This window comes from Danio rerio, chromosome 9 (assembly GCF_049306965.1).
Source record: "Danio rerio strain Tuebingen ecotype United States chromosome 9, GRCz12tu, whole genome shotgun sequence".
Classification (NCBI taxonomy): Eukaryota; Metazoa; Chordata; class Actinopteri; order Cypriniformes; family Danionidae; genus Danio; species Danio rerio.
The window spans coordinates 39,970,978-39,991,401 of NC_133184.1; the positions used below are offsets into that span (position 1 = coordinate 39,970,978).

General features: G+C 34.9%; 1 protein-coding gene across 25 annotated transcripts in view; it reads left to right on the forward strand.

Annotated features, from left to right (window-relative positions):
• clasp1a (cytoplasmic linker associated protein 1a) overlaps positions 1-20,424 on the forward strand; it is a 127,986-nt gene that overhangs the window by 94,389 nt on the left and 13,173 nt on the right. For 3 of the 25 annotated variants that reach the window (XM_068223404.1, XM_068223406.1, XM_068223408.1), the window contains exons 24-37: positions 3-164; positions 2,337-2,399; positions 3,330-3,433; positions 6,300-6,323; positions 7,876-8,105; positions 10,246-10,309; positions 11,390-11,553; positions 11,665-11,743; positions 11,831-11,974; positions 13,234-13,329; positions 14,922-15,068; positions 15,460-15,566; positions 19,167-19,314; positions 19,902-20,142. In XM_068223404.1, the coding sequence (XP_068079505.1) occupies positions 3-164; positions 2,337-2,399; positions 3,330-3,433; positions 6,300-6,323; positions 7,876-8,105; positions 10,246-10,309; positions 11,390-11,553; positions 11,665-11,743; positions 11,831-11,974; positions 13,234-13,329; positions 14,922-15,068; positions 15,460-15,566; positions 19,167-19,314; positions 19,902-20,142 (1,773 nt within the window). Of the gene's footprint in view, positions 1-2; positions 165-2,336; positions 3,249-3,329; positions 4,633-6,299; positions 6,324-7,875; positions 8,106-10,245; positions 10,310-10,615; positions 10,619-11,389; positions 11,554-11,664; positions 11,744-11,830; positions 11,975-13,233; positions 13,330-14,921; positions 15,069-15,459; positions 15,567-18,214; positions 18,356-19,166; positions 19,315-19,901; positions 20,147-20,424 lie in introns of those variants that run through there. The other 22 variants (XM_073912028.1, XM_073912029.1, XM_073912031.1 and 19 more) reach the window with 16 other exon arrangements.

Sequence of the window (20,424 nt, forward strand, 5' to 3'; positions counted from 1 at the left end):
AGCCAGGCTGTGTGGTAAAGCTCTTCTTCCTGCCACTTCTCCCTATCGCACGCTAGCCCGGAGCAGTCGCATCCCTCGCCCCAGCATGAGTCAAGGGTGCAGCCGTGACACCAGTCGCGAGAGCAGCCGCGACACCAGCCCCGCTCGGGGCTTCACTCCTCTGGGTGAGTAGAGCGCATTAGTGGCTGATGGAGCCCAAACAACAACCAATCCTTTACAATTCACCCTCCAATTCTCTTTAGCTTTGATTTCTGGATGAAATTCCATGGTACATGCAATTGTTGGTTGCTTGCTTGCATGCATGCACTAATATGTTCTCCAGATGCTTTAATGATTCGCGTCTGGGTCTTCTGGATTGTAAATATTTCTAGTGTGTAGGTTTTGTTGGGTTTTGTTGATTTGTTTCATATTTAATGAAAGCAGCTGGTCTGGTTTGTTAACTAAAACTGTAACTGCTACAAATATTTTGATTTCAAAAGAAAATTAGAAAGATTACCATGGCATCTAACCTCGATAAAATTTGTAAAATTGGAACTTTAATATTAAATTACCAGTAAATACAACAAAAAATACTAATAAAAATGGCAAAAGCACAAATGTTTATTAAAATAGACTGTAAAAAGTGATTAGCTTCTTCCCATTAAAAAAGTGAGTAAACCTGTTGTTACTTGGACTTAATTTTTATAATTTGCAGGCAAAGTAGGGCTGCATGATATTGAACAAAAACTAATATTGCGATATTTAGCTTGTCTGCAATATGATTATAAGTTCACAAGATCACTAATAACTCGATTTGGACATAATTCACATTTTTACATTGATTTGGATTATTTTGTAGAAGAGTATCTGCATAAAGTACAATACAATTGAACAAATACAAAGTAATGTTATGGTTTTCTGTGGAATCTTAACAGTATTGAGGTACAAGACTTTTTATAATAATAGATAAAGTTACATGGTATAAAGTAGGGATGTAACGGTATTGTAAATACCGTCATACCGCAATATTAATTTTTTTCGATATTACCGAAGTCGCATGACTTTTGTACTTTTGGCACTTTTGATCGATTTGGAAGGGCATTTTCTATCCAAGACTAAAAAGGGCATGTGCACTGCACAGGTTGAGCCCTATGTGTGCACGTGCCTGTAAGTTGGTGAATACGACTAATAGCAGTCATGGGGACTGCAGAAACACAGCACACTGTTCAGATTGATGCAGACATTGACTTGTACCGCAAAGAGACCTCTATCTCACTCATGGTTTGTCTTCTCAAGTGGGGGAAAGACAATGCACAACGTTACCCACTGCTGTCAACATGGGCCAAGTCATATCTCTGTCCCAGAATCCTCAGTCCCAAATGAGAGGGTTTTTTTCTGTTGCAGGGGACATTGTAAATACCCAGAGATACCAGCTTTTACCAGATTATAGTTATATGATAATTTTCCTTTAAACCCATCTCTATCTAAGTAAGTAAGTGAGTGAGTGATTAAATGTTGAATGTCATGAGTTTTCAACAATACTAAATTGAAACTTTATTTTTTTACATGGTTTAATAATTTTTTGTTATTAAAATTGAAGTTCCTGTTTCAAAGCTTACAGATAGATGACTAATTTGTATGTCATTGACACTTTTGGCACTTTTTTGCAGTATTTTCATAAGTTTTGTTTTTTCCTGTAAATGATTCAATAAATACCGTACCGTGACATTCATACCGAGGTATTACCGTACCGTGAAATTCTGATACCGTTACATCCCTAGTATAAAGTCTTCATTGTATAAATAAATACATTTGATTTTGGTTTATATGCCTTTATAACTTCTTGATTTAAGTTTGCTTAAATCGTCACAGGTCTTAAAACACATCCAAATGAATATCTTTCACTATATTTTAGGGTTAAACTTTGCGATGACGTAACAAATCACATGTTCTGAACTGTGATGCTGATTAAGTAGAGTTCTAGCTTGACATTGCATATCCTGCGATGTGACTTGCAGATTCACACATTGCTGTATCGATGCTGAAATGATATATTGTGCAGCCAAGTTTGTATAATTAGTTTGTCAACTAATTGCTTTATACAGTGTAGTTTAATTTTACTAAAATATAATTTCATAATTTTTAGATAAAAGGCAATGCAAATATTAATAAATACAAAAAATTCTCAACATTTCAGTGCATTTTCATTGTTAATTCTCTGACTGACAGGTCTACAGTGTGTTTAACCCATTTGTGGCATGTTGGGTGTTTTGTGTTGCTGTCACGGATTTCATTAAGTGTTTTAGAGTAGCACTAACAGTCCCTGGGGTATCACCCCACTTCCTGTCCCCTTGCAGCCTCTCGACGTCACTCTCGCTCCACCAGCGCTCTGTCCACGGCCGAACCCGTGGGCCAGTCAGGTGACCTGCATGAACCCTCCTCTGGCCCTTTAAAACAGGGCTAATCACCAGCATGCCTTCATACTTAATTTAATTTTAATTAATAATTTTTTGAAACACTAGGGTTGCCAGATCAAGCTACAACCTTCACACTTCATTTCAATTTTAGACTTTGATACAAAATATCTGTTTATTTGTAAGATTTCTGGTCATTTACACCATAAACATCAGCATTCATCCTAGTTGAGGTTATTATTTGTGAATTTGTTCGGTTGGTGGTGTGTTTGCTTCATATATCAGTTTTTATGGCATTTGCATCAGTGTCATTGATGGTAATTAATTTAAAAAGGTTATTTTGCTTGGCATTTTGTGCTGTGAGCATTAAAAAAAAAGTTCAGTTTGCTATTTTAAATGGTTTGAATTTAATTGTTGTGTTGCCATACCTATAATTCACACACATTTGGTGCTTTTTTTTCAAGTGGTCACTGTATTGTCAAAGCAATATCTATTTTTTATTCTGTACCTAAAGGTGAAGTGGATAATTTTTTAGCAGCTTAGTTTCACCAAACTGAATTTGTTTGACAATCCAGATTTACGCATACAATGATAATTACTCAATCAATTGCATCAGTTTGGGACCGGACTGAAACATTCGGATGAATACCTTCCAATCCGTCTCAGCATGGATCCTACAGGACTGTCTGATTTATTTAATTGTATTTTATTTTTATTTTTTTAATTACACATTTCACCCTGACTGGATTTGTGTTTTGTCATATTAGACTGTCTTGTTTCTTTTTTTGGTTAATTCTCTTGACAAATTAGCCTGATTGATTAAAGCAAAATATTCATGATCTGAAGTTAAGATGGTGGTGTTTTAGATGGTAAGTATTATGTGCTCACTCGTCGTTCCCCATCCTTACAATCTGCTCTTGTGATCAAACTCCACAGATCGCTTTGGTCTGATCCATCAGGCTCGCATTTCTGCATCTGTCAATGCTATGAGGGTGCTGAACACTGGCACAGAAGTGGAGGCGGCCGTGGCTGATGCTTTGGTAATAATCTGGATTCCTTGTATTATCTATGAACTAGGAAGAGCTTTATGAGGTGGACTAGCTATATGCATTTAGAGTGGATAAACTATGACGTCACCTTGTAGGCAAGTCGGCTGCTAGCATAAAACTTCCCTCGATTCAAATACAGTTCATTACACTTACACGTTTTGTCCACCCGCGACGAATCCTCACACAAAAATATAACTTGTATCACTTTTGGATCTCAGTGCGAACGCAAAAATCGAAAAGCTAACATTAGGCTATAAATGGACTACACTGACTTCAGGGCGCTCTTCAAGCTTATTTTTAGACGAAGCTTATTTTCATGACAAAGATTTAGTCTCTCGGTTTATTATATTAAAATCCACGCGATATATATTTTAAATAAATACGCAACAACACATCTGTATTGATCTACATGCCTTTTGGATGATTTTTTTATGTGGGAAATACATTTTTGTTTTGCTTTACGGTTGTTTTAAAAGTTTTAAAACCGTATGTATAAATCGCTCGCGTGCACACAGCCCACTTACCTTAGTAACAGACAACTGAAATGAAATGTTTTTTTGTCACGAAGTACAGCGAAAAGCAGTCCATACCACATATGCTATCAATTTTAGGGACAGGTGTAAATATGCCAGTTATGAAATAGTTAAATGTGTTCAGATGAAGAAAAAAAAAACAATCGATTGATCACGTTAAGATGACAGTTATCGTTAACGTATGTATTTTTACAAATTTATTTGCATTACTGAGAGTACAGAAGAGACGGGCTGCACTGGTAAGCTGTATCTTCATAAAACCGTTTAATTAAAATAAATTATTAACAAATTAATATGTCTTAATATTCTTTACAAGTGATGCCATTATCTACACACAATATGAATCCCCAATTAGAAAAATACTACAAACTATATAACACTATTTATGAAAATACTCAAATCAGACAAATCCAAATGCCCAACGCAAGCGGGCTGCATTGCAGACAGATCAGCTTGATGACGTATAATGTCTCTGACACCACCTGTAGTCCAATTTAGCAACATGATATTAACCGTCTTTTTGAAGAAGCGTTACCAATTGAAAAAAATTAAGAGTGTGATGTTACTGAGGTGTTATGTCGTAGAATAAAACGTGAAAGTATATTGAGTTTGTGTTAGCCACAAACCTTATTTAAGCAATTTAATCGAATCCCATTTAAAAAAAAAAAAACATTAACTTTGGGACGAGGGAACCGGAACTGCTAAAATTCTAACTCGCTTTTGGGTTTTTGCATACAAATTGACGTCATTGTTCCGCCACTCTATTAGGCAGGATGGTAATTTTTGTTTCTCCTGTTAACTAGTTGACATTTAAAAATGTTAAAAGCTTTTGTTTTTGTTAATATATATTTATTTTATTTGTTTATTTATTTATTTTTTATTTGGGTGTGGGTTTATATTGTATTTCTGTTATATATATTGTTTATATATAATCAATATAAGTCAATATTTAATGATAAAGATATCATGTAAAATACATAGCATTTAAATGTTTTGGATTAAATATAAACCTAATATATTTCTAAAAAATGAATTTTTTTAGATTAAGTGTTTCTTTCCAATGTGTTATTAATTGTATCATAAATGCAAATTATTAAATATTATTTCTTGTATTTATGTAGCTAGAAAACCTTAAAAGTCTGTATAAATATGCATTTATTTATATAAAATATGTCAATTAAAATGAGCAGACACCGCATCTGTAACTATTTCAATAAATCAATATATTATATTGTATTATATTGTATTATATTATATTATATTATATTATATTATATTATATTATATTATATTATATTTATATTTAGTTTATGATGAAGATATAATGTAAATATATGTTAGATTTAAATGTTTTGGATTAAATATCTTATACAGTTGAAGTCAGAATTATTAGCCCCCCTTTGATTTTATTTTTCTTTTTTAAATATTTCCCAAACGATGTTTAACAGAGTTAAGGAAATTTTCACAGTATATCTGACAATATTTTTTTCTTCTGGAGAAAGTCTTATTTGTTTAATTTCGGCTAGAATAAAAGCAGTTTTTTTTTTAAAGACAAAATTATTAGCCCCTTTAAGCTAAATATTTTTTTGATTTTTCTATAGAACAAACCATCATTATACAATAACTTGCCTTATTACCCTGAACTGCCTAGTTAACCTAATTAACCTAGTTAAGCCTTTAAATGTCACTTTAAGCTGTATAGAAGTGTCTTGAAAAATATCTAGAGAAATATTATTTACTACCATCATGGCAAAGATTAAATAAATCAGTTATTAGAAATGAGTTATTAAAACTATTATGTTTAGAAATGTGTTGAAAAAATCTTCTCTCCGTTAAACAGAAATTTGGGGGAAAATAAACAGGATGGCGAATAATTCAGGGGGGCTAATAATTCTGACTTCAACTGTACATTTATTTTAAAAATTAAGATTTTAGATTAAGTATTATTGTGTCATTTAAAGTGTCATAAATACAAATTATTAAATATTATTTCTTGTATTTATGTAGTTAAAAATCTTTAAAAGTATTTAAAAATGTCTGTTTATATAAAATAGGTCAATTAAAATGAGCAGACACAACATCTGTAATCATTCCAATTATTATATTATATTATATTATATTATATTATATTATAATATATTATATTATATTATATTATATTATATTTTATTATATGTGAGAAACCTTTTTTTTTGTTCTTGTATATCAACTGCTAAACAATATATTTAGGGTGCAGTTTTCAGATGTGTTTCTTTTCTGCAAACAACTTTGCTCCCTTTAAAATGTCTGCGTCTCTTTGCTCTTCCTCTCTTGGTTGTCTTCAGCTGTTAGGAGACTCCAGGAATAAGGTAGAGCATCTGTTTATATACTGCTTGAACCTCCATGTTTATTCACTAATCAGAACTGACTTGCACACCATCGTGGACTGTCAAGCAAATATCCAGAGCATTTTGCGCACCACAAACACTTGCGCTGCTTTCATTAATATGGCCAATGACCATCTCATCTGCACAGTCTCATCATTTCCTGCACAAGCACCATAAGATTCATTACATTTGTTTTTGCCATCAAATGGTATTAATCTCTTCATTTTATTATCTCTACATATCATCCAGTAATTGACTTGGAAAATGTATATGATCATTAATTCACATGTGGCAGCGTAGCAGGATTAAGTTGTAAACGGGGCAGATGTTATGCATCAGTGTGACACGTTGGCTTTGCTACATAAGTAGATGTAATTACCTCTTCACTTGCGTCATCTGCGCACACTGGACTAATGACAGGCATCTCCAGTGTTTGTTCATGCATTGCCAGTTGCTGGAAATTGTCTGTGACCAATTTGAATGATTCAGGACTGCCATAGCACATATCTCAATTGTCCCTTCACACTCCAGTGCTGAGACTGGAGAAACTCCTCAATGGCCATGTGCACACTGGAGCTAATATAGTCACTGCTTTCTTATTTTTATTTTTTCAATAATAGTTCTTAATAATTAAATAACACTTTAAAATAATGGTCCATTAGTTAATATATATACTAACATGAATAAACAGTTAGTAAAATATTTATTACTGTATTTATTAATCTTGGTTAATGTTAGTTAATGCTGTTTAAGTTTAATAATGTTAGTTCATGTTACTCATAATAGCTAATCCCAAGTTTTATCCCAAGTCAATAGCTAATCGCACAACTTTGGATTGTAATAATGCATTAGTTAATTTTGAACTATGATTAATAAATGCTGTACAATATTACCCATGCTTGGTTAATGCATACTTAGTAAATACAGTAACTAACATTAACTAATGGACCATTTTTCTGAAGTGTTACCTATAATTATTTAAAGGAATGACATCTAAATGGGCGACACAGTGGCGCAAAAGGTGGTGCTTCTTGGTCTGTGGCGTTTCTGTGTGGAGTTTGCATGTTCTCCACAGTGCAATCCTCCACAGTCCAAAACATGCGGTACAGGTGAATTGGGTAGGCTAAATTGTCCATAGTGTGTGAGTGTGTATGGATGATTCCCAGAGATAGGTTGCGGCTGGAAGGGCATCCGCTGCGTGAAACATGTGCTGAATAAGTTGGCGGTTCATTCCGCTGTGGCAACCCCAGATTAATAAAGGGACTAAGCCGAAAAGAAAATAAATGAATGACATGTGAATGTTGCTATTAAATCCACTCCTGCGTAAAATCTAAAACAATTCTGATCACCTAGTTATTTGTCATTTGCTGTGTGTACAAGGCCAAAGTTCCAGAGTTAGTTTTAAAAGAACCTAATCCAGTGTTATTTTTTATTGCTGCATGGCTTTTTCATATCATACTTGCACTATTTTTATGTACAGTAATGTACTGTAAATAATCAACAGCATATTCAACCTACTATTTGTTCTCCTCAGCGCAAGCCATTGAGAAGGAGGTATGAGTCTGACGACGATGCTAACAGCGATGCGTCCAGTGCCTGCTCAGAGCGGTCCTATAGTTCCCGTAATGGAGGTATTCCTCATTACCTGCGTCAGACAGAGGACGTGGCCGAGGTGCTCAACCACTGCGCTAGCTCCAACTGGTCTGAGAGGAAAGAGGGCCTGCTGGGCCTGCAGAACCTGCTGAAGAGTCAGCGTATTCTCAGGTGGGGCGTTTAGCACAACACAAAAGATCTATTTTAGCATCATTTTATTTCTCTTTAAGAAAATGGGGAATTTGACTGGCTGTAGGTGAAATGTTTCCTTTGTTGCTCATTTATTGTGGCAAGCCATTTTAAAAGTACTAGTATCAAAATCATTCTATTTGTAAACCGTACTAATATACACTCACCTGTCAATGTATTAGGTACACCTGTCCAACTGCTCGGTAACACAAATTTCTAATCAGCCAATTGTATGGCAGCAGCTTAATGCACTTATGCATGTCGACATGGTCGTCACTTTTATTCCCCAATCAGAATGGGGAATAAAAGTGATTTAGGGACTTTGAACGTGGCATGGTTGTTGGTGTCAGACAGAATGGTCTGAGTATTTCAGAAATTGCTGATCTACTGGGATTTTCACGCACAACCATCGCTAGGGTTTACAGAGAATGGTCGGAAATAGATAAAATATCCAGTGAGCGGCAGTTCAAAGGACGCAAATGCATTGTCGATGCGAGAGGTCAGCGGAGAATGGACAGACTGGTTCCAGCCGATAGAAAGGCAAAAGTAACTCAAACACAACATGACACCATGGATCCATCCTGCCTTGTATTTACAGTTTAGGGTGGTGGTGTAATGGTGTGGGGGATATTTTTTTGACACACTCTGGGCCCAATAGTACCAATTGAGCATCGTGTCAACGCCACAGCCTGAGTATTGTTGATGACCATGTCCATCTCTTTATGACTTCAGTCTACCCATCTTTTGATGGCTAATTCCAGCAGGATAATGCGCCATGTCATAAAGCGTGAATCATCTCAGACTGCTTTCTTGAACATGACAATGAGTTCACTGTACTCAAATGGCCTTAACAGTCATTAGAGCTCAATGCAATAAAGCACCTTTGGGATGTGGTGGAATGGGAGATTAGCAAAACGGATGTGCAGCCAACAAATCTGCAGTAACTGCATGATGCTATAATGTCAATATGGCCAAAATCTCTAAAGATTATTTCCAGTACCTTGTTGAATCTATGGCACGAAGGCTAAAGGCAGTTCTAAAGGCAAAAGGGGGTTCAACCCTGTACTTGTAAGGTGTACCTAATAAAGTGGCTAGTGAAGGTTGTTTAGGTGCTAGTACTTATTCATTACCTACTAGTGATTTGTTCTTAAGCTTCTATATTTAAGGGATACCAGTACTATTTTATCATATTTAGTCATTTAGCAGACGATTTTGTCGACTTACAATTGAGGAGGCATGTAGCAATTTAACAAGAGGCAAAACACTCAAGAAGTGCTAATTAAACATAAGTACTGCCAGTGTTGTTTAGAGAATTAGGTGCTTGAAGCTTTTTTTATAGAGAGAAAATAGTGTTTCTACAGGTGGTTTGTCAAGCCCACTCACCACACTTCATGAATGCATAGTGTTTTTTTTTTTGTAAGAATGTGTCTGGTGAAAGTGTCGGTTAAAGTGTCAGAGAGATGAAAGCGTGGTTTGTCCACTAGTGGTTTGTCAAGCCCACTCACCCATGTGAGGCACACTCAGTTTGGGGTTACAAAGCCATTATTAAATACCCATTCATTAATAGGTACTCATGTCTATAAAATAGACACTACTACTTATTAGTTCTTTTTGACTAGCTACTAGTTACTGTTCAATAGATGCCAATACATATTTGTATGGTACAAGATATGTTACAAGTAAGGTTGTAAAATTTGAATTGCGCTTTTCTGTTGCCATTTAGATTTGGATATTATACTGGTACTTAACTCACTACTAGTATCTATATATAGGTAGAAAAAAATAGAAAACAAAAGTAAGGTTATGTGTCACAATGCAAAAATTACTAGTATCTGTTCAATAGGCATTAGTAGTACTAAATGAATAACTACTTGTATCTAATGAAAAGGTTCTAGTATTTGATGAGCAAGTACAAGTGTCTATTTAATAGTTGCTGGTCTGTCAAATAAGAACTGTTATGGAATGAATAAGTATTAGTACTCAAAGAATAAGCACTAGTACTTGATAGAAAATTATAGTGTTTGTAGAGTATTGTTAAAACTGTCTGCCATACATGTATTGTTTTTTATAGGTTGGTTTAAAATCAAGCGTATACCTTTAATCATATTTTTGTGTGTTTCAGTCGTGTAGAGCTGAAGAGGCTATGTGAGATCTTCACCAGGATGTTTGCAGATCCTCACAGCAAGGTAACCCGAACGAGGACACATTTCTCCACATGCCTGCTTCCATCACACTTAATCTACTCACCAATGACTGGATTAATAGTAGCATTCTATATGAAGGATTAGGTTCAAATGTGTTGCATCATGGACGTTATTATGTATGATTGATTGTATTATAGACTAAAGTAGTAACTTTCATTACTATGGTTTCAGGTTAATTTAACACAGTGTTTGTCAGTGTGTTTATATAGAATTTGCAATGAGACTGCACTAATGGAATGTGTTTTCTGTCGTTTGCATGGTCTGCTTTGGTGTGGATTTTAACAATAGAGAGTAAGTGGATTTTAAAAATACCTGAATTGTTCTGATACACGCATATGTATTAATAATTATATTGTATTTTTACCACCGATGTTTACATTTTCCCCACACATCACATTAAACTGGGAAACTTTATATGAATTGCTAATGCTTGGGATTGGCTATTAATAATTGAAACAAACCAAAACAAGCTTTAAGACAATACGCTTATTCACCTAGCACATTTCATATACAATGGTCATTCAAAGTGCTTTACATAAACAAGAATAAAGGAAACATAAAATACAAGTATATGAAGTATAGGAAAATATGTAGAATCTGTTGGATGTATTCGGTAAAGGTCAATATATTTCTTATTTTTACTTCACTCCTTTAACATTTTCTTTCTTAAAACTTGATTTTTGAAATAATTAAATATTTAATTAATTACAACTATCATAATCTTATCTGTTTAAGTAATGAAATTACTTATTTAATCTTATTTTGCATATTTAATTCACTACATAAGGGTGCTTGGAATGGGAGCCACTAGATTGGAATGTCCTTTCAAAGACTTGGACTGAATTTGCCAAGTTACCCTAGCCTATGTTTAGAAATACATTTAAAAGCAATGACATTGCAGCTACCCTCAGCACCCCTCTATCATTGTTTAGCAGAGTTTAGCACAGGCAAGAACCATTACAAATTTAATACATTAATGAGAAGTAAATGTTAAGCAGTTACTATGTTTTTGAGAGGCAATGCGGTGCAACATTTGTGTGACGTTGAATGTTCTGCATTCAGGTGTTCAGCATGTTCTTGGAGACACTAGTAGACTTCGTCACTGTGCACAGAGAGGATCTCCAGGACTGGCTCTTTGTGCTGCTCACTCAGCTGCTAAAGAAAATGGGAGCTGACCTCTTGGGCTCAGTCCAAGCCAAAGTCCAGAAGGCTCTGGACATCACAAGGTTGGTGCGGTCATAATTCTAGTCAATAATCTGCAGCCTTTACATGATTAGTCATTATAATACTTTTGTTTAATTTAGGATAATGTAGGATCTTTTGTTTTTCTTTCCTAGGGAGTCTTTTCCTTTCGACCAGCAGTTTAACATCCTCATGAGATTCATTGTTGATCAGACTCAAACCCCTAATCTCAAGGTACGATGATGCCTATGATATGATGATGATGAGTGCTCATAAAATGCTACCCGCATGATTCTGATGTTCCTGATTGTTATAATGCAGGTGAAGGTGGCCATTCTGAAATACATCGAGTCTCTGGCACGGCAGATGGACCCTGGAGACTTTGTGAATTCAAGTGAGACAAGATTAGCCGTGTCTCGCATTATCACCTGGACCACAGAACCCAAGAGCTCGGATGTCAGAAAAGTGAGTTTCATTTGATATGTGCCTACATTAATAAGAGAAGTAATGGCGCTCAGATTACAAGAAAACACGAATTGAGCTTCCTTTTTCTAGGTTAATTCTGGCAAATGCATCCTTTTCAATTCTGTAATCTTTTTCAAATTCACCTTGAAGTTAATGCAGCGAGTTTAATGTAAACATGAAATCATTTAAAGCTGGTGCAGCTCATCTTTTGATTGCAGGGGAAAACAAATATTTTGGATTTGACTAAACAATGACAATATTCCAGGTTTGGACATGAGGGTGAATAAATTGGTAATGCTTTACAATATGGGTCACATGTTTTTTGTTGTTGTTGTTTTTTCTTCTTTTTTTTTTTGGAAATAGTTTTTTTATTGAGAAAACAAAAATGTGACAATATAATACACTGCAATCATATTTACATCTTTTTTTGTTTTTATTTTAAAAGAAAAACAACAGCAACAACTAAAAACAATGCAAAACAAGAAAGAGAAGATAAAGAAAAAAAGGGACAGATTGATTTAATTGGTAACAGGTTTTTCCATATAATAAAACATTAGCAAGAAATTGTTATGCCATAGAAGGCATGCACCAGATCATTGTTTGACAAGATAGGGATATATTTAAATAAATCTCTGGAAATGGCAGAATTTGTAGATGGGGAAATGTATTTAGTCTTTTTGCCCTTCCATTTAATGGATTGCTGAAACCTGAATTTGGAATAAAGTATGTAAAGGGTGTCCAAATGTTCTCAAATGCAGCATGTTTGCCTTTTGACATATATGTAATTTTAATGCATTTACTAACTTGAACCAACAAAGAACAATACATTTATTACAGTAATTTTTAATCTGTAAGAATAAAAACAAAAATACGGTTGTTGATTGTTAGTTCATGTTCACTCAGTGCATTAATATAAATAAGCACTGCGTTGGAGTTTAATAATGCATTAGTAAATGTACATAAACTTTGATTTATAAATGCTGTCGTTCATTCTTTGATCAAGTAAGTACATAAATGAACTGTCCTGTATTGTAAAGTGTGACCAATACATTGGCAAATTTTTATTTTGAGTAAACAATGCCTTTACAATCATATATATAAAACCAATTACAGGGTTGTTACTTTTATAAATGTACATTACACATGAATTCACCCCTGCAGGATGTTTCTTCCCAACATCAATTGCTGTAAAAAGGCAACAGTCATCAGTTTTTTTATTTTGTTGTCTGTTACTTTGTTGCCCTGTCTTGATGGCCCAGACACTTCATAACTGGGCATGTGAGGAGTTGTCAGGCAGGCCCAGCACTACAGCTCTACTCCCCGGAGAGGGTCAACTGGAGGAGAGGTGTAAGCAGGTAGTGCCACTTCAGCGGCCTAACCAACCGACAACCAGCCAGCACGTAACCGCTGCACCTAACCGTGTGCCCTCTCCTCACTCTAATCTGCCTTGTTGCCTTGCGAAGTGACTGCTGAAAACAATCTCTTAACATACAATTCTTCCAAATGCTAAAGAAAGAAGAGATTTTTTAAATATTACATTAATAAATAAGTGTGTAAGAAAGTTTTCTTTCATATCTTAGTCGCTGTTAACGCTCCACTGCTTAAGTATTTTTTTTTTCACAGAATAACAGCGAGTGAATCAGTGTTCTTGCATGTTTAACATTAAACATAATTGAATAATGGACATTTGAGCTCTAAACTAAGTTAAATATACAAGTTATATAATCCAGGGTTGGGAATCTGAATCGTTTTGGCAGTTAAATTTTGCGTGTTTATTATTATTATTATTTTTATTATTATTATTATTTTTAAATTATTATTTCATCAGAGCAAAATAAAAAGAGGTCTTGAGTAGCAGATTTTTTTTTAATACATTGATCTTTTGACATATTAGCGATCATTGTTCAATAAAAGCATTCAGTATGGTTTTGAAATAAGCCTAAAAACTGCATGTTAAAGCCAAAATGACAAAAAGTGTTGTGAAGTTAATACATAATAGTCTGTCTATATAGTAGTTTAAATACAAGAGGAAAGTAATGATCTACAAAGAAACTAAACAAGCCATTGTGCAGTGCAAAGTCATGGAAAAACTCCACCAGCATTCTTCACTAATCTCCTGCCCTCCTGAATTGCTGGAATATAACACATTTGAAATATTATCCTGTCTTTAATCTCTTTTTTTCATCCATTTCAAGCTGCTTTTACACAATCTATATTGTAAAAATAGCTATGTAAATAAAAATGAATTGAATTGAATTTGAAAACAAAGCATTTGCATTGCCTTCCTTCTGATCCCAAAATGAAGAGTGGATGAGCTTCATTTTTAATAAAATTATGGACCCCACTTAATTTTCAGTTAATTGAATACTTGAATTGCCTTTTTAATTGGTGTTTGAATGAGGGGGTTAAAAAGGACAGAAAAAAGTCTTTTACTTCAAATTTATAATGATAACAAGCATTGATAACATTGTAAGTGTAACTCAAGGACAAAAAGGGAGTTGAGTTGGGCCTTGTATACAAAATTCCTTGTTATTAACATTTCATGTACATTTATATACTATTACAGTTTATTTATCATATCTTGATCTGAACTTAGCATCCTTGCAGCATGCTACTAAAATTCTAAATGCAGTAAAAATTCATGTTTTCTTTGCTAAAAATATTATCCAGAATTTCAAAAGAGCGTATTCCCATCCCTGATCCCTACACACTGGAGAAAGCCATGACAGAGCTTTTGACTGATGTCTAAGACTCTAGTATGTGGGTGCAATATCAGGTCCACTCATCTTCAGTTTAGGAGCTCTGCAGTCACAGTTATCTTATACCGTCTCTTCTTCTATCCTGAGTTATCACCGCCGGCATTTCTCGGCATGTATGAGTGCTCTCCTGTTCATTGTGGTGTTAGCATTATTGCTGGATCTCACGAGGGGTGTGCTGTGTTGTGCAGGCCGCCCAGGTGGTGCTGATCTCGCTCTTTGAGCTGAACACTCCTGAGTTCACCATGCTGCTCGGCGCTCTGCCGAAAACATTCCAGGATGGAGCCACCAAACTCCTGCATAATCATCTCAAGAACTCTAGCAACACCAGCAACGTGGTAAAACCTTGATGATTTTTATCTTTTGAAACTGTAACAAACAAAGTTAACAAATACTTAAGTTGGTTTAGGGACTGTTAGCCTGACCAGTATATTGTACTGTGCTGTATTTTGCGTGTGTGCGTGCATGCGCGTCCATTAAGATTGGTTCTATTTGAGCTAAGAAAGCAACATTTCTGAAGTTATTGATTAGAAGTAAAACATAAATAAAAGAAATGATGTGTTTATTCAAGTAGATGAAGTTAACCACAATTCTGTTTTGAGACAGAAATTGACGTGTCAGAGTGTTTATGAAGGCTGGCATCTTTACTAGCTGTAAAGATGGTGATAAACAAAATGTTGCAGCTTCTCGTTCACCTTTACCTGAAAGCCATCTTTATCTCATTCACAGAGTTCACCAAGCAATACAATGGGCCGCACACCAGCCCGGCACCCCACCAGCAGGACTAGTCCACTCACCTCACCCACAAACTGCTCTCATGGAGGTCTTTCGCCCAGGTACACGCACATTATCATCCGTTCCTCCACACTTATGCATGGTCTCCGTCTGGACACGAAAATTTTTCTTTAAGAGCCTGTTGCCCTGTTTTATGATTCTAACATGTACTAAAATCAGAATGTGACTTGCTCTATTGTATCCCTTTACAACCTGAAACCCTTAAAATTAATTTGTGCATTTCTGGGGCCACATCACCCTCTCATCCAGGGTCTAAAACTGTCTACAAATCCGGGGTGGGCAGTACTATTTGGTGTTGGTCTGATACCAAGTAAATATAGGGCCAGTATCACTGATACGGATACTTTTAAAAGTATGAACTTGATCATGCCTGTTTAATTCTGTAGGCGAGGATAATTTATGAGGGAAATGTACTATCAATTTGCCAAATCAGAATATAATTTTATGAACACTAAAGGGTTTTGTCATATGTGCTCTCAATGCACCTGTAATTAGTCATGTTAAAAGCTTCAGGCAAATTTAAATCTTAAACATTTTAAATGGTTATTTCTGAACTGAATTTGTAAACATGAAATTTAGACAATTATTACTGGAGAACAATGAACGTTTCAAAAATGTACTCTCAATTCTTTCTATTAGCTCTTTATTACTAGCACTTCTCAATATTATTTGTCTCTTTATTATGAATCACTTGTGTTTCTCATTTGTAAGTTGCCTGGATAAATCTGTTGGCTAAATTAATTAAATGTAAGTGTTTTAAAAAATTCTGTCAGTTTTTGATCAGAATAGAGCAACATAATAACAAAACATAATAATTTCTCTCATAAAGGACAATTTCACCAAAAATTTTATCTATCAATAGCTATGTTTCTATCCTATTTTTATGTGCATTTTGGATATGTGCATAAAAAATGGTCGATGGAAATGCCAAGATGCGCGTACATTTTGAAAACTTTTTATTCAACAAGAAAAAATAACTACACATTAAATACGATGGAAAAACTTTTACTGAACAAATTCCAGTATGCACATTTAAAAAGTCACGTGATTTTGTTATAAGAGATCATGTGATAGACAAACCAGCAGGGTGAAATGCATCTGAAATGTTGTTTTGCTCAGTCTAAAACATCTTAACCATTTCAATTTTGTTATTATATTATTAATTACTGTCTGACACCTTCGAACGCCACTATGTGTTCATTTCGTGTTGTCATTGTCTTCTGAGGCACAAGTAATTTATTAAAAAAAAAAAAAAGATTAATGCAGCCTACCGCAGCAAATTTAGTTTTTACTGTTGATATTTGGCACCAGTTAATCAGGATGTGTTAACTCTTTGGCTAATTGGATGGAAACGCTGCTTTATTCGCATGTTTTTTTATGCGATAATAGAGTTTTGCACATAAAGTTAATTCGCATTTTTAGATGGAAACATTCCTATTGACCTCAGACCTTAAGTTTTGTTTTCTGTTGAACATAAAAGATATTTTGATGAATGTTAGAAACTAGAAGTCATTAGCCACGTTTCAATCCACCTATTTTTATGCACATTTTGAATATAAATAAAATAATTATACACATGACTACACAACTGAGTAGGATAAACTTCTTATATAAGATGTCCATAAACTACGATTGCAACACTTTCACCGAACAAATTCCAGTATGCGTATAAAAAAAAGTCATGTGATTTTGTTATAAGAGATCATGTGATGAAAAAGTGTGTGCGAATGGGTAAACCAGCAGGCTGAGCACACTGTAAAACATGAGAAATGTTGTTTTGCTCATTCTAAAGCGTCTTAACTATTTCAGTATCCAGAATCAAGAGCGTCTGTGCTCCACGTATCATGCCTTCAAACACCACCACATGTTCACTGCGTTTCAGGATTGCCTTCTGAGGCGCAAGTCATTGATTAAATAAAGAAAAGATTCACACAGCCTCTCCTACTGCAGCAAATTCAGTTTTTACTGTTGAAATTTGGCGCCAGTCAATCTGGAAGTGACGGTTATGTTCTTCTTGACTTGTTGGATGGAAACATGGCTATAATCTTTCATGTGATAATCCAATTTGCATTTTTGGATGAAAACATGGCTATTGACTTCCCTTGACTCTTGTCTCTAAATGCACATAAATTTTAAACCATTTAAAGCAAGTAATGTACAGCATTTATTTTATAAAACAACCATTTTGAAACCAATTCTTCTTACACGCAACTCAGCTGGCAAAATGTTAATATACAGCCATATAAAACACACACACACACACACACACACAGAATGCGTGTCTTTCTTATGGTCAACTTTTACTCATAGCAGCCAAAAGCACCATAGTTACTTTATGAAATGACAAATTAACTATAGACAAAAGAGCAGTGTTGTAGGCGTTTCTGTTCGTTTATGAAAGGGAAGCAATGGTCTTAATTCTAAGACTCTCAATCTAAAGTATCAGTCTTTTCATGCTAGTATCTGCCTGATCCTAATTTCATCACTGGTATCGATACTAATGATATTAGCATTGATCCGCCCACCCCTACTGAACACTATGGTTGATGGTTTTAGGGGTTTCCGGTCCTTTTAAACATATTAACCCATGCTGCTAACCACTACACTCCGACTGGACCACTCTTGTTTTTCTCTCTTTCCCTCTTCTGTCCTGTTCTCTCCCTCTCTTCGGCCGTTCTGTGGGCAACAGTCGGTTGTGGGGTTGGGGTGTCGATGGGCTCTTAAAGCACCCCTCTCCCTCTCCTCCTCCTCCTCCTCCTCCTCCTTCGTCTCACTCCTCTATTCCTGCCGGTCCCTCCTTAAGGGCTTTACGCTGCGCTCTCTCTCCAAGGTAATTCAGCTGAGGAGGAGCGGGATGGGGGCTTAAATTCCCACCCACTTCCAGCCTAACATGGGATTGTATGCTCTAATATTAGCAGCCAATGTTTGACCTCGTTTCAAATACAGCCTATCTGTGGAGGGAGGTTAAATAAACTGTAGGTGGAGGAATTTTTTTATGCATACAGAATTGATTGAGAATTAGCTGGCTGGCCATGTTTGCAGCATTCATTTGTTCACTCATAGGTGCTTGTTGGAATTTAAGAAGTGTATATGTTAGGTATAATTGACGACAGGCCATTAAATGATTTAAACGCACACTACCCGACAAACGTCTTGTCGTCAATCCCAGATCTTCTGCAACCTAATTTAATAATAAAGTATCCATTTGATGCACATTTTAATATCTCACTAGAAGTAGGTCATCCAGGTATTTCTTGTCTACTTCATTTCGAATGCTATGAATTCGGACATGTTACTTGTTGTTGTACACATACTATGCGATTTCTGACACACTGAAGATCTGCCTGGAACCACTAGCTGTCTGATTATCTGAAAATAAATGCACAACCAAGAATGAACAGGCAGTCAGATTCAAGCATTCAGTAGCTCAATAAAATACAATTTATTTTTGTTTGAGGACTTTTTAATACATGTAAAATTGGTTTTGCAAAGATCTTAACTGACTGGCCATGTTTACAGCATCCATTTGTTCATCCTTAGGTGCTAGTTGGAGTTTTAAAAGGATAAGCGTTTTTGTTTTTATTTAAAAATGTTTAAGGTATGCAGTTCATATAGCATCAGTGTTTACTCTCTCTTTTCAGTATGCTGGAATATGACACTGAGAACATGAATTCAGATGAGATCTTTAGTTCATTGCGTGGCGTCACAGAAGCCATCCAGAGTTTCAGCTACCGCAGCCAAGAAGACCTGAATGAGCCAATCAGACGCGATGGAAAAAAGGATGATGCTGTGAGTCTGTTGTTGTTGTTATTGTTAATATTATTATTATTTTAGATAAATAAAAATAAAAGGTGAAAAAAAAAAATATATATATATATATATATATATATATATATATATATATATGTATATATATATATATATATATATATATATATATATATATATATATATATGCTTTAATAGACTAAAACAAAGGGAATAGTATGACCCTATTTTTTATGTTTTTTTTTGATTGGTGTTATTATAAAATTAAAATAATAGCAACAAAACAAATTGGGATCATTAAAAAAAATAACAAAATAATAATGACAAAAGTAAAAGAAAAAATATAATATTAATTAAATATTGTTTATTTTATATGTTGTTGTTGTTTGTGGTGGTGATGGTATTATTATTTTTATTATTGCAGCAAAAAATGTGATCATAAAATACTACTAGTAATACAATAAAATATTACTAATAAAATACTACTAATAATAATAATAGTAGTGTTACATTAATCAAAAAAATGATAATAAAGATAGTTTAGTAACATAAAATATGTTACTATAAATTATTATTTTAAAAAACATATTTCACTTTTCCTGTCGCAGACTGGAAAAGAAGCAGCATCTCCGGGCTCTGATGCGAGACTGGGATTGGATGTAGTGGAAGGTGGTCGAACCGCTCTGGATAACAAGACCTCTCTTCTCAACACCCCGTCCCCGCGGTCTTTCGCTGGGCCCCGGTCCAGAGAGTTTGCACCCTACGGCTATGGAGACACAATCACAGCCTATGATAAAAGTGCCCTGAAAGAGGCCGTCTTTGATGACGATGTGGAGCAGTTCAGAGACTGTGAGTCAATACACTGATTAGAGCATGTAAATCCACTCTCACTTCATCTGCACTCCATACTGCGCACCCATTGTCTGAGAGTGTGTAAAGAAACATGAGAAGATGAGGATAAAATTTTAAAATACATACATTTTTATCACACTCTTACATGAACCATACAACCTCCGCTTTTTATAGCTTGTTACAAAAAACTTAGCGGATTGAAATTAATATTTGTCGAATTTAAAATTTGAAAAAAGATTTTTTCTGGATTTATTATGTATGCATTTGAGTAAAATTTTT